Genomic DNA, 11,768 nt, shown 5'->3' with positions numbered 1-11,768 from the left:
GGCTTCGTCCATCATCGGATAGGCGGAAGCTGTGCTCGGGGAGGGGGTCGGCGGTGGGCTAGGGGCCCCCGCGATCCCCGAAGTCCGGCATCAACTCCGGGGGTCGACGAACAGTTTGCTTGTGGCTGGCGGGCTGGGCCGCGGTGGACGTGTTGGGGAACAATGGTGACCTGGGCGGGCCCTCGTGTGGCGCCGGCCGAGCAACTGGTGGTCTTGGGGGGAGGCATTGGGGGAGGGGGTCACAGTTCCTGTCCAGTGTGATCCCCAAAATGTGCCCGAGTGCTGTGTGTTGGCAAGTCATTCAGTCATTCATCGGAAATAAATTGAGGAGCCCTGGCCACGTGTGGCTAGTGCTTTAGCACAAGTTCAATCTGTGGCTCCTCTCCGGGGACCCCCACCGCGGCTCCGGGGCGGGGCGGGGGGTCATGGATCGCCCCCCAGGTGACGTGTTTCTTGACAGGGATTCATCGGGAGAGTAGGCACTGGAGTTGGGGGTGGGTGGATGGGGGGTGACCGGGCCTATGCCACCGCCGCCTGGGCAGCACGAATGCCAAGGCTTGAGTGTGGTGGTCAGGTCAACACGGGTGGTTCGAGAGCCGGGAGGGCATCAGCAGTGTGTGGAGAGATGAATTAGGATTTAACCAGGTTGGGGTTTCAAAGAATAGGAATGCCATCCTCTTGCTAGTCCGGTCTCCCTGGGCCTCCCTGGGCAATCCCCCTCAGCATCAGTGTCCTCATCTGTAAAATGAAGGTAAAAGGGTCGCACATATCCCATCATTTAAGTAAAGCGTTCATTCTAACATCTAGTGGAAGCTGGGTTCCTTCCCCTGGGAACAGTGAATACCAAGACCTGGGTCTAAAGTTCCTGTACTGGGAGGCCAGGGTGGGGCATTGTGGGTGCGAAGCATGCCAGCCCTGTGCTTAGCTTGGCCATGACGTAGCAGCTCTGCAAGTGTCTACTGACAGGAGAGGCATCTCTGTCTCACACAAAGAGGTTCTTTAGCCCGAGTCTGGCAGGCAAGTTCTGCCTCGCAGTGTGTGCAGGAGGAGCAGCTGCTGTGGTTCCAGAACACTGCTTCTCTCATCACAGGAACGCGGCTGGGACGGGTCACAAGTGGCAGGCTGTCTGGTCTGCCTACCCTTTTTCATATGGGAGCAGGCTGGAGCTGCCCTGGTAGGGAATGGTCAGGAGACTTGGCCTGGGGCACCTTCCCCTACCTCAACCTGGTCTTCCTTAATCTGCAAACTTCTGGGAGAGGTTGACCCAATATAGGTCCTATTCATGGCAGTTGACTCCATTCTGACTTTGATTTGTGACTATATCTCACTTTTCTCCAAAATTGTAAATGCCTTTTTTTGGGGTGGAGAGGACGATGATGGGGTTGGTACTGGAGTTTTTGTTTTTTCTTTGGTCGGTCATGAGGCTTGAACTCTGGGCCTGGCCGCTGTCCCTCAGCTCTTCAGCTGAAGACTAGAGCTCTACCACTTGAGCCACAGCACCACTTCCAGCTTTTTTCTGCTTATGTGGTGCTGAGGAATCCAACCCAGGGCCTCCTGCATGCAAGGAAAGCGCTCTACCACTGAGCCACCTTCCCAGTCCCTCACCTCTGAATATTTCCTACTGTTCTGAGTATTTCACACATTAATTAGCTGTCTATAACTGCTGAGCATATGCACATTCCCCTCCCCCCCCCTTTTTTTTTGCCAGTCCTGGGCTTGAACTCAGGGCCTGGCCACTGTTCCTGAGCTGCTTTTGCTCAAGGCCAGCACAATACCACTTGAGCCACAGCGCCTCTTCCAGCCTTTGCTGTTTGTGTGGTACTGAGGAATCGAACCCAGGGCTTCATGCATGCAAGGCAGGCACTCTACCACTAAGCCACATTCCCAGATCTTCCTTTTCTTCCTTTTCTTTCTTTCTTTCTTCCTTCCTTTCTTTCTTTCTTTCTTTCTTTCTTTCTTTCTTTCTTTCTTTCTTTCTTTCTTTCCCTCTCTCTCTTTCTTTCCTGTTAGTCCTAGGGCTTGAACTCAAGGCTTGGGCACTGTCTCTGAGCTCTTTGCTCAAGACTAGTGCTCTACCACTTGAGCCATAGCTCCATTTTAGCTTTCTGGTGATTAGGGATAAGAGTCTTGAGGATTGGGGCTGGGAAGGTAGCTCAGTGGTAGAGCGCTTGCCTTGCATGCATGAGGCCCTGGGTTCGATTCCTCAGCACCACATAAGCAAAAAAAAGAAAAAAGCTGGAAGTGGTGCTGTGGCTCCAGTGGTAGAGCACTAGCCTTGAGCTGAAGAGCTGAGGGACAGCGCCCAGGCCCAGAGTTCAGGCCCCATGACCGGAACCAAAAAAAAAAAAAAAGAGTCTTGAGGATTTGTCTGCCTACATTGGCTTTGATCCTTAGATCTCAGCCTCCTGAATAGCTAGAATTACAGGTGTGAGCCATCGGCATCTGGCATTTCCTTTTTGTTATTGGGGCTTGAAATCAGGGCCTTGTGTTCACATGCCTTTTTTGCCTACAGATGGTGCTTTACTTCTTGAGCTATGCCTCTTGTCCAGCATTAATTGGAGATAGAGTCTTAGGGACTTTTTGTCCCAGTCTGACTCCAAGCCTCAATCCTCTAGCTCTCAGCCTCCTAAGTAGCTAGGATTATAGGCGTGAGGCACAGTGCCCAGCTTTGTCATTTCTAATAGGCAATATTTGGCTGGGTTTTTCAGGACAGGAAGATGCCACCGAAGCGCATAGCCAAGAGAAGGTCACCCCCGGAAGATGCGATTCCCAAAAGCAAGAAGGTGAAGAGTAAGTTGATCTTGGTCTCTTTCCGGCTGTGAGTGGCCTCTTGGAGCCCTGCTGGACAGCGGGGGCTTGGGAGTCTGGGGTCAGCTGAAGGTCTCCTGGAGCTCCTTGAGTTCCCACCCTTTGGGAATCATAAAAGGGGTAGGGTCTTGGTTCAAAGCACTCTGGCAGTGCTGTTATAGCACTAGCTCCGGGCAATAAGTAATGAATTATATGTAGGCTTTCACTCAGCCACTCTTCAGCTTGAGTTGTCCACTTCAGTGATGGGGCTGAGAGGGGTGCCAGTCCCCTGGGATCATGTCCTGGCATCCTCTGAGGGAGGTAGTTACGGTTTTCTCCCTCCTATGACCCCCCAGAATGGGACAGGGACGAGAGAAAGCCACCCCCAGTCTGGGAGGGGGGAGGCGGACACACGCTCAGACAGTGTCTGTCTTTTGCAGACTCTCGTAACCAGGCAGCGCGGGCCACTGCCTCCCGCCGTGGTCCTGGTGTCCTCTCCGGCCAAGGTGCCTGCAGGCCGAGCCCTCCTGACCAGAAAATCCGACCAGGTGGCTCCCTGCCCACTGCGCAGCTGCAGCAGTGGCTGCAGCCCAGGCAGCTGTGGCCACATCCCAAGAGAGAGGCTAGACGCTATTGGCAGGCCGGGGCTGCGGGCAGCGGCCACTGGCTAGCAAAGGGCCTTGTGTCGCCTACTTATTGGCCCACACCGCTCCACGAATGCTTCTTTGAGTCCTCATTACTCCTTCTCCTTTCTCTCCAGCTGCTACTGTGCTGTGGAGAGGGATGGAAGGGACCAATCCCAGCCTGATTGCTGGGTATGGTGACACAGGCCTGGAATCCCAGCATTCAGGAGGCTGAGACATGAGGATTCCAAGTTTAAGGGCAGCATGGGTCTGAAAACAATAATAACAAGCACTGGAAAGGGAGGGAGTGGGGTGGAGTTTTGGGGACTGCTTGGCCCAAGTAGTCTCTTGGTCTTAGTGCAAACTCTACTAGAGTTTATTGAAGATTTTGCTACTGCATGGCCCGAGATAATGTATTGAATCTCTTGAGAGGCTTTGTTCCATTTCCTATAAAGGGGGATCCTAACTAGTGAAAGTCTGCAAAGGAAGCATTAGTAGAGTAAGCAGTCAGTGGAGGGCAAACATTATCTGAGCCCCAACTGTTGGCATCCTGACCGCTGACAGCAACATAAGCTAATCAGGAAAACCAAGCTAGATTGATTTCTCAGTAGGGACTGTCTCCTTGTGTCCATCTCCTCCCTCGGTAGGGAGTGTCTCCTTGTTTCTACCTGCTCCCTCAAAGTCCTGTAGGTTTCACAGCTAAGGAGAGTTAGGCTTCGAAAGAGAGAGAACTGGCCTGTGGCAGCCCAGCTCTGTGAGTCCAGAGCCCGTGAGGGGCCTCTTGTCTCCATCACCCTGCACACTCAGGGGCCGTCTTCCCCGCTCCTCAGTCTCACACAGGTCCCACAGCACAGAACCGGGCTTGGTGCTGACGCTGGGCCAGGGCGACGTGGGCCAGCTGGGGCTGGGCGAGACTATCATGGAGCGGAAGAAGCCAGCCCTGGTGCCCATTCTGGAGGATGTTGTGCAGGCCGAGGCCGGGGGCATGCACACTGTGTGTCTGAGCAAAAGTGGCCAGGTAAGTTGGAGATTTGGTGTGGGCGGGACCAGGGCTGGGGAGGTGGGGGTTGGATCTTTGAGCCACAGTTTCTCTATGGAAATGGAGCGGGCTAGTCAAGCAAGAAGTGGCCTAAGCAAGAGTAGCCTTTACCAGGCGCAGATGGCTCACGGCTGTAATCCTACCTACTCAGGAGGCTGAGATCTGAGGATCATGGTTCTAAGCCAGACCAGCCAGGAAAGTCTGTGAGAGTCTTATCTCCATTAAGTTATGAAAAATCAGTAGTAATTGTAGTAGTGCTGCGGCTCAAGTGGCAGAGTGCTAACCTTGAGCAAAAAAAAGCTTAGGGATAGTGCCCAGGCCCTGACACTAATGGAGCATCCTGGGCACAGGTGTACTCCTTTGGTTGCAATGACGAAGGTGCCCTGGGAAGGGACACCTCAGTGGAGGGCTCAGAGATGGTCCCCGGGAAAGTGGAGCTGCAGGAAAAGGTGGTGCAGGTGTCAGCAGGAGACAGTCACACCGCAGCCCTCACCGAGGATGGTCGAGTTTTCCTCTGGGGTTCCTTCCGGGTAAGTGGAACTGACTTCTGAGTAAGAAAATCGAACTCCTTAATCCCATTTTGCTTCCTTACTGGTGGAGAGATGAAGGTTCCCCCAGAGAGAGCTGGGGTTCAGATCCAAGTCTCTGACTTCTTCATCTAGGCCTGTCGGTGCCACCGTTGGAGTACATGTTTTGAGAAAGGGATAGGTGCCGGGCGCAGGTGGCTCACGCCTGTAACCCTAGCTACTCAGGAGGCTCAGATCTGAGGATCGTGTTCGAAAGCCAGCCTGGACAGGAAAGTCTGTGAGATGCTTCAAATAACCTCCAGAAAAACTGGAAGTGGCGCTGTGGCTCAAGTGGTAGAGTGCTCACCTTGAGCTGAAGAGCTCAGGGACAGCGCCCAAGCCCCATGACCGCCCCCCCCCCAAAAAAAAGGGGATGGGTCAAGCATGCCTTTGGCTTGCAGCTGATACACAAAGCTGCTGTCTTCGCTCTTCCTGCCTCCCCTTCCTTCTCCCTTCCCAGCCCCTTTCCAGACTTCCCAGAAGCTTCGTGCGAGGGAATCCTGGGGATGGGTATTGTCACACCTGTTTCCAGGACAGAGGAGTACAACTCAAATATCAGCTCAGCATTATGACTCTTAGTTCTTTGGTACTTAGTTTTAAGATCTTGTAAAGATAAAGGAGTCAAGTCAGGTGTAGTGTCACTCCCTAAAACAATCAGGCAGGGCCAACCTGGGATACAAAATGAGTTTCTGCCTCAAAAAAGGGGGGGGTGGGGGGAAAGTGGAGGTGTGGCTCAAGTAGCAGAGCACTAGCCTTGAGCAAAAGCTAAGGGACAATGTCCATGCCCTGAATTCAAGCCCCAGAACTGGCAATCAGAAAGCAAGGCAAAAACTAAAGGAAATCCAGCAAGTATTTCTTTATCAAAGTGGTTTTACCTCTCTCAGGGCTGGGATTTGAACTCAGGGACTTGTGCTTTTTTTTGTTGGTGGTGGTAGTCCTTGGGCCTGAACTCAAGGCTAACGTTCTACCACTTGAGCCACTGTGCCACTTCTGACTTTTTCTGCTTATGTGGTGCTGAGGAATTGAACACAGGGCCTCATGCTTGCAAGGCAAGCACTCTACCACTGAGCCACCTTCCCAGCCCCTTGTGGAGACTCTTATCCCTAATAAACTACTCAAAAAAGTTGGAAGTGGTGCTGTGGCTCAGAGTAGTAGAGTGCTAGCCTTGAGCACAAAGAGGCTCAGGGACAGTGCCCAGTCCCAGTCAAACCCCAGAAACAGGGGGAAAAAAAATTCTATGGCAAATTTCCTACAGCACATAAAAGTGTCAGGATGGTGTATTGACACCCACCCCCTCCATCCACACAACAGCAGCAGTAACAACTTTTTGTAGACTTATTTGTCTCCACTTGTACCTGCTCTCCCCACTACTTGAACAGAATTCCCAGAGCACATGGGATTCCGCAGGTGAGCATCTGCTGCCTGCCTCTTCACCCCGTCTGCCATCCCTCACTGCCCTTTATCCCGCAGTGGGCAGGCAGGGCTGGCTGCTGAGTGCTCTGTCCCTCTCTTGTAGGACAACAATGGTGTGATCGGGCTCTTGGAGCCCATGAAGAAGAGCATGGTGCCTGTGCATGTGCAGCTCGATGTGCCGGTGGTAAAGGTGGCCTCCGGTGAGTCTTGGGTACTAGCCGCAGGCTAAGCTGGACAACTTGGTTCTGGGTCGGCTCAGCATTGACTTCTCTGCCTTCCCATCACTTGTAGGAAATGACCACTTGGTGATGCTGACAGCTGACGGTGACCTCTACACCTTGGGCTGTGGGGAGCAGGGCCAGCTGGGCCGGGTGCCTGAGTTATTTGCCAACCGTGGTGGACGGCAGGGCCTTGGTAAGTGGCTTTGGTACTCGCAGCGAGGCACCATGGCAAGCCATCCCCTGGTGGATGTAGAAGGCAGATTTACTTCAGACGAACTTGTAATGTGGTCCAAGAGTCAAACTCAAGCCGGGCGCCGGTGGCTCACACTAATATCCTAGCTACTCAGGAGGCTGAGATCTGAGGATCATGGTTCAGAGCCAGCCCAGGCAGAAAACTCCATGAGTCTTTTTTTTTTTTTTTGGGTCCGGTAGTGGGGCCTGAACTCTGGGCCTGGGTGCTGTCCCTCAGCTCTTCAGCTCAAGGCTAGCGCGCTACCACTTGAGCCACAGCACCACTTCTGGCTTTTTTCTTTTTGCTTATGTGGTGCTAAGGAATCGAACCCAGGGCCTCAGGCATGCAAGGCAAGCACTCTACCACTGAGCCATCTTCCCAGCCCTCCATGAGTCTTTTTATCTCCAACTAACCATCAGAAAACCGGAAGTAGTGCTGTGGCTCAAGTGGTAGAGCATTAGCTTTGAGCTGACAAACTGAGGGACAGCGCCCAGGCTCAGAGTTCAAGCCCTGTGACTGACCAAAAAACCCCAAAAAACTCAGGAACAGTGCCCAGGCTTGAATTCAAGCCCCAAGAAAAAAGAAAAGCAAAACACCAGACCTCCAGCCCAGCCAGGTGCTGGTGCTCACGCCTGTGATCTTAGCTATTCAGGAGGCTGTGATCCCAGGGACTTGGTTCAAAGCCAACCAAGGCAGGAAATTCCCAAGAGATTCTCATTTCAATAACCACCAAAAAGCCAGTAGAAATGTGGCTCAAGTGGCGTAGTGCAAGCTTTGAGTGAAAAGGCCAATGGGCAATGCTAAGTCCCTGAGTTCAAGCCCCCTCTAGAGACCACCTGCCCTCGGTCTGTGTGAATCATTTCTGCTGCTTGGCCTCCTGGCTCTGGGGCCCTGTATGGGGTTTGTTTGACTTGCCCTCCTCCAACCCTGCTTCATTGGGTTGATAAGAGGACTATTCCATGCAGATGTCACCTACCATGACTGGGGATTGGATTGTTACTTGTGCTCTGGGTTTCCCTTCCTGCCAAGGGAAGGACAGACCCAAGGTCAGGGCAGAGACCCCTCGTGTGTCTGTCACCCACTGGCCTTCCCTGTCTACAGAACGACTCCTGGTGCCCAAGTGTGTGCTGCTGAAGTCCAGGGGGACCCGAGGCCATGTGAGGTTCCAGGACGCCTTCTGTGGTGCCTATTTCACTTTTGCCATCTCCCGAGAGGGCCATGTGTATGGCTTTGGCCTTTCCAACTACCATCAGCTTGGTGAGTCCTGAGCCCAGCACCGAGTGTGTGTGACTCAGTGGCCTGGGGCCCAATCCTGGCTCTACTTCTCATTCACTGGGGTACCCTAACTCTCAGAGCCACAGTTGTGTAACATGTAAAGTAAGACTATCCATAATGAGATAAGGGTGTCCGATGGAAGGGCATTGAGAAGGGCAGCTCCCGCAACACGTTCATTTCTGCTGGCAGGAACACCAGGCACAGAATCTTGCTTCGTACCCCAGAATCTGACATCCTTCAAGAATTCTACCAAGTCCTGGGTGGGCTTCTCTGGTGGCCAGCATCACACAGTCTGCATGGATTCCGAAGGTAAGACCTTCTCTGTTTTGTTTTGTTTTTTTGTTTTGGTCGTTGGTGGGGCTTGAACTCTGGGCTTGGGCACAGTCCCTGCGCTCTTCAGCTCAAGGCGGGCGCTCTACCACCTGAGCCACAGCGCCACTTCCGGTTTTTGAGGGGTTTATTGGAGATAAGAGTCTCACGGACTTTCCTGCCTGGGCTAGTTTTGAACTGCGATCCTCAGATCTCAGCCTCCTGAGTAGCTAGGATTACAGACGTGAACCATCAGTGCCTGGCTACCTTCTCTGTTTTGAAGACAGGGTGTCTCTGGGCCTGGTCTGGCTACAGTGGGCCTGAGGTCCTTAAACTCTGCATCTGTCCCATGGGTTTGGGCCAGACTGCGGTCCACAAGGCATTTCCTATGCTCCAGAGGCCAGGGCTTCTAAGCAGGAACTTTCTGCGGGGTCTACAGGAAAATTCTCCAGGTTCCCTCCCAAAGTCACCGTCTGTCCACCTTGGGAGTGAGGACTGCAGCTGGCCTTGGAGTATGTCCTGTGCTACTGCTCATCTCTCTGTCTCTCCTCACAGGAAAAGCATACAGCCTGGGCCGGGCCGAGTACGGGCGGCTAGGCCTTGGGGAGGGTGCTGAGGAGAAGAGCATACCCACCCTCATCTCCAGGCTGCCCACTGTCTCCTCAGTGGCCTGTGGAGCCTCTGTAGGGTATGCCGTGTCCAAGGATGGTGAGTAGGGCTATCCCCCGCCCCTCTGTCTGCTTGGGGCCTGGAGGCCAGGGTTCTTAGCAAACTCCTTAGCAGGCTATGATGTCAGCATCAGACACAGCTGTCCCAGAGCAGCGTTGGCAATGTCATTGCTTTGCTTGTGACTCAGAAACGGTCTTCAAACACAAATCATTGTAAATAGAGGATGAGGGGCCCAGGTGGGGACAACCTTGAAAAGTTGGGCTGCAGAGGTGCCTGGTTTGAGATGATCTGGGGAGAATTTCTGGGGGTTCAGTCATTTATATGACCCAAGCAGAGACACATCCAGAGTCTGACCGGCCCTCAGAATGTGTTCAAGGAGTGGCCCTTGATTGTCACACCTAAGAGTAAAGCATTGTCTGACATCATCTTTTTGTGTGCTGGTCCTGGAGCTTGAACTCAAGGCCTGAGTGCTGCTGTTTGACTTTTTTATTTTTTTAACTTATTTATTTATTATTATTTTTTTTTGGTCGGTTGTGGTGTTTGACCTTTTTTGCTCAAGTCTAGTGGTCTACCACTTGAGCTACAGCTACTTGAGCTCTGCTTCTGACTTAGCTGTTAGAGAGGAGTCTTAGGGACTTTCTTGCTTGGGCTGGCTTTGACTTTGATCCTCTGATCACAGCCTCCATAGCTAGGATTTTATTTTTTATATTATTTATTTATTTCTATTTATTTTTTTTCTTTTTTGTCATTCATGGGGTCTGAACTCTGGGCCTGGGCGCTATCCCTCAGCTCTTCAGCTCAAGGCTAGCGTTCTACCACTTGAGCCACAACGCCACTTCTGGCTTTTTCTGCTTATGTGGTGCTGAGGAATTGAACCAGGGTCTCATGCATGCAAGGCAAGCGCTCTACCACTGAGCCACCTTCCCAGCCCCATAGCTAGGATTTTAGTTGTGAGCCGAAGACCAGCTTAGGGCATCATCTGTTTAGCTTTCCCCAATGTCCTTGAACTCCCAAGGCTGAGAGCTTCCAAATTCACTCGTTTTCCACCTTCTCAGAGTCCAGATGTAGGCCTTCAGCTGTCTTTGCTTCTCTCTTTGCAGGTCGTGTTTTTGCCTGGGGCATGGGCACCAACTATCAGCTGGGCACAGGGCAAGATGAGGACGCCTGGAGCCCCGTGGAGATGACTGGCAAACAGCTGGAGAACCGTGTGGTCTTATCTGTGTCCAGCGGCGGCCAACACACAGTCTTACTAGTCAAAGACAAGGAACAGAGCTGATGAAGCCGACTAGGGCCTGACGGCTGGCTCCCTCCCTGCCTCACCAAACAGGGAAGCAAAGACAACTGTGGAATCCTGAAGGCCTCTCCCCAGCCCTCAGTGCTCTGTCATCTCCTGCCTTTTCCCCATCAACAGAGCAGAGTCCTTTTCCTCTCTCTTCTTTCTGGAGTCATCCTGGAATCTGCAGGATTAAGTTTGGGATGGGAGAACTTAGACCTAACTATGTGATTGGTTAGACCTCTCTTCCCCTCCAACTTCCTACCTCCTGTGGTCCTGGCTGGCCTTGGCTTTGCCTACCAAAACACCAAAGCTTGCTTCTAGGTGTTTGGTGCCTGCACTGTGAAAAGTTGGGGCTCTGTCAGGTCCCACTGTAGTCACATGCCACTCCTAACAGTCCCCAAGCAGGCAGCTGCAACAGTCACCTGACCCATGCCTGGGCAGTCTGGAGAAAGGGCAGGCTAGAGAGCTCTGGGCAACCCCAAGTCAAATATTTGGCTCTGAACAGGTGTCCATGGGGCAAGACAAGAGATCTACTTGATGAAAAATGGCAGCTGGCTGTTTCCCAGAAGCACAAAGCACACTCTTGCCCCTCAAGGCTGCCTGTTCTCCTTCATCCATATGGCTCCATTGCAGGGACCAGAAACCCTTGCCGGGCTGGGCTGGGCTGGGCTGGGCTGGGCTGGGCTGGGCTGGGCTGGGCTGGCAGGGCAGCCAAAGGGTATTGACAGGGAGAGTGGGAGGGGCTTATAAACCATGTATGACCCATACAGGGGTGACTGGGGATGGGGGGGGTAGAAGCTGGTCCTGAGGAAAGGAAGCAGCAACATGTACAGTTGAGAAAATAATTTTGATTTTTTTTTAACTGTAAAATATTTTGGAGGGGAGAGTGAAATCTTTTAATAAGTGAAATCTTTTAATAAATGTAGAGTTTTATAAAAAGGCCACTTGTTTTCTACACACTCCCTGGCTTTTAAGGGAGTGCCTGCCAGTTGCCAGGCCGTTTGTGAAGGGCAGAATAAGCCATGTCTACGAAATAGATGTTCAGGATACAGACTGAAGCAGGTCAAGGTGCTACAGTGTACCTACTAGTTAGCTAGCTGTACGAATCACTAGTGATTCAAGAATCACTATATTTTCTTTTTAATGATGCTGCAGAATAGAAGATAGATGGAATGTCAGATCGTAGTCTCCTAAGTAGCTAGGATTTCAGGCATGAGCCATCAGCACCCATCTAAATATCTTTTTTATTTAATATATGTATATATACATATATATTTTTTTGGGGTCCGGTCGTGGGGCCTGAACTCTGGGCCTGGGCGCTGTCCCTCAGCTCTTCAGCTCAAGGCTAGCGCTCTACC

At 52.3% G+C, this 11,768-nt stretch overlaps 1 protein-coding gene across 3 annotated transcripts in view; it reads left to right on the top strand.

Moving 5' to 3' along the window:
- Positions 1–11,079, top strand: part of Rcc1 (regulator of chromosome condensation 1) — an 11,662-nt gene extending 583 nt beyond the window's left edge. The window contains exons 2-11 of one of the 3 annotated variants that reach the window (XM_013035270.1): positions 2,709–2,790; positions 3,228–3,293; positions 4,241–4,428; positions 4,800–4,979; positions 6,532–6,628; positions 6,720–6,842; positions 7,983–8,138; positions 8,346–8,465; positions 9,021–9,173; positions 10,235–11,079. In XM_013035270.1, coding sequence (XP_012890724.1) covers positions 2,718–2,790; positions 3,228–3,293; positions 4,241–4,428; positions 4,800–4,979; positions 6,532–6,628; positions 6,720–6,842; positions 7,983–8,138; positions 8,346–8,465; positions 9,021–9,173; positions 10,235–10,410 — 1,332 coding nt within the window. In that variant the 5' untranslated portion in view covers positions 2,709–2,717 and the 3' untranslated portion in view covers positions 10,411–11,079. Of the gene's footprint in view, positions 1–2,708; positions 2,791–3,227; positions 3,336–4,240; positions 4,429–4,799; positions 4,980–6,531; positions 6,629–6,719; positions 6,843–7,982; positions 8,139–8,345; positions 8,466–9,020; positions 9,174–10,234 lie in introns of all 3 variants that reach the window. The other 2 variants (XM_013035262.1, XM_013035277.1) reach the window with 2 other exon arrangements.
- Positions 11,080–11,768: the final 689 nt, after the last annotated feature.

Source organism: Dipodomys ordii, unplaced genomic scaffold (genome assembly GCF_000151885.1).
Source record: "Dipodomys ordii isolate 6190 unplaced genomic scaffold, Dord_2.0 Scaffold6, whole genome shotgun sequence".
NCBI classification, from domain to species: Eukaryota; Metazoa; Chordata; class Mammalia; order Rodentia; family Heteromyidae; genus Dipodomys; species Dipodomys ordii.
The sequence above is the reverse complement of the archived record's forward strand: the minus strand, read 5'-3'. Positions and strand labels throughout refer to the sequence as shown.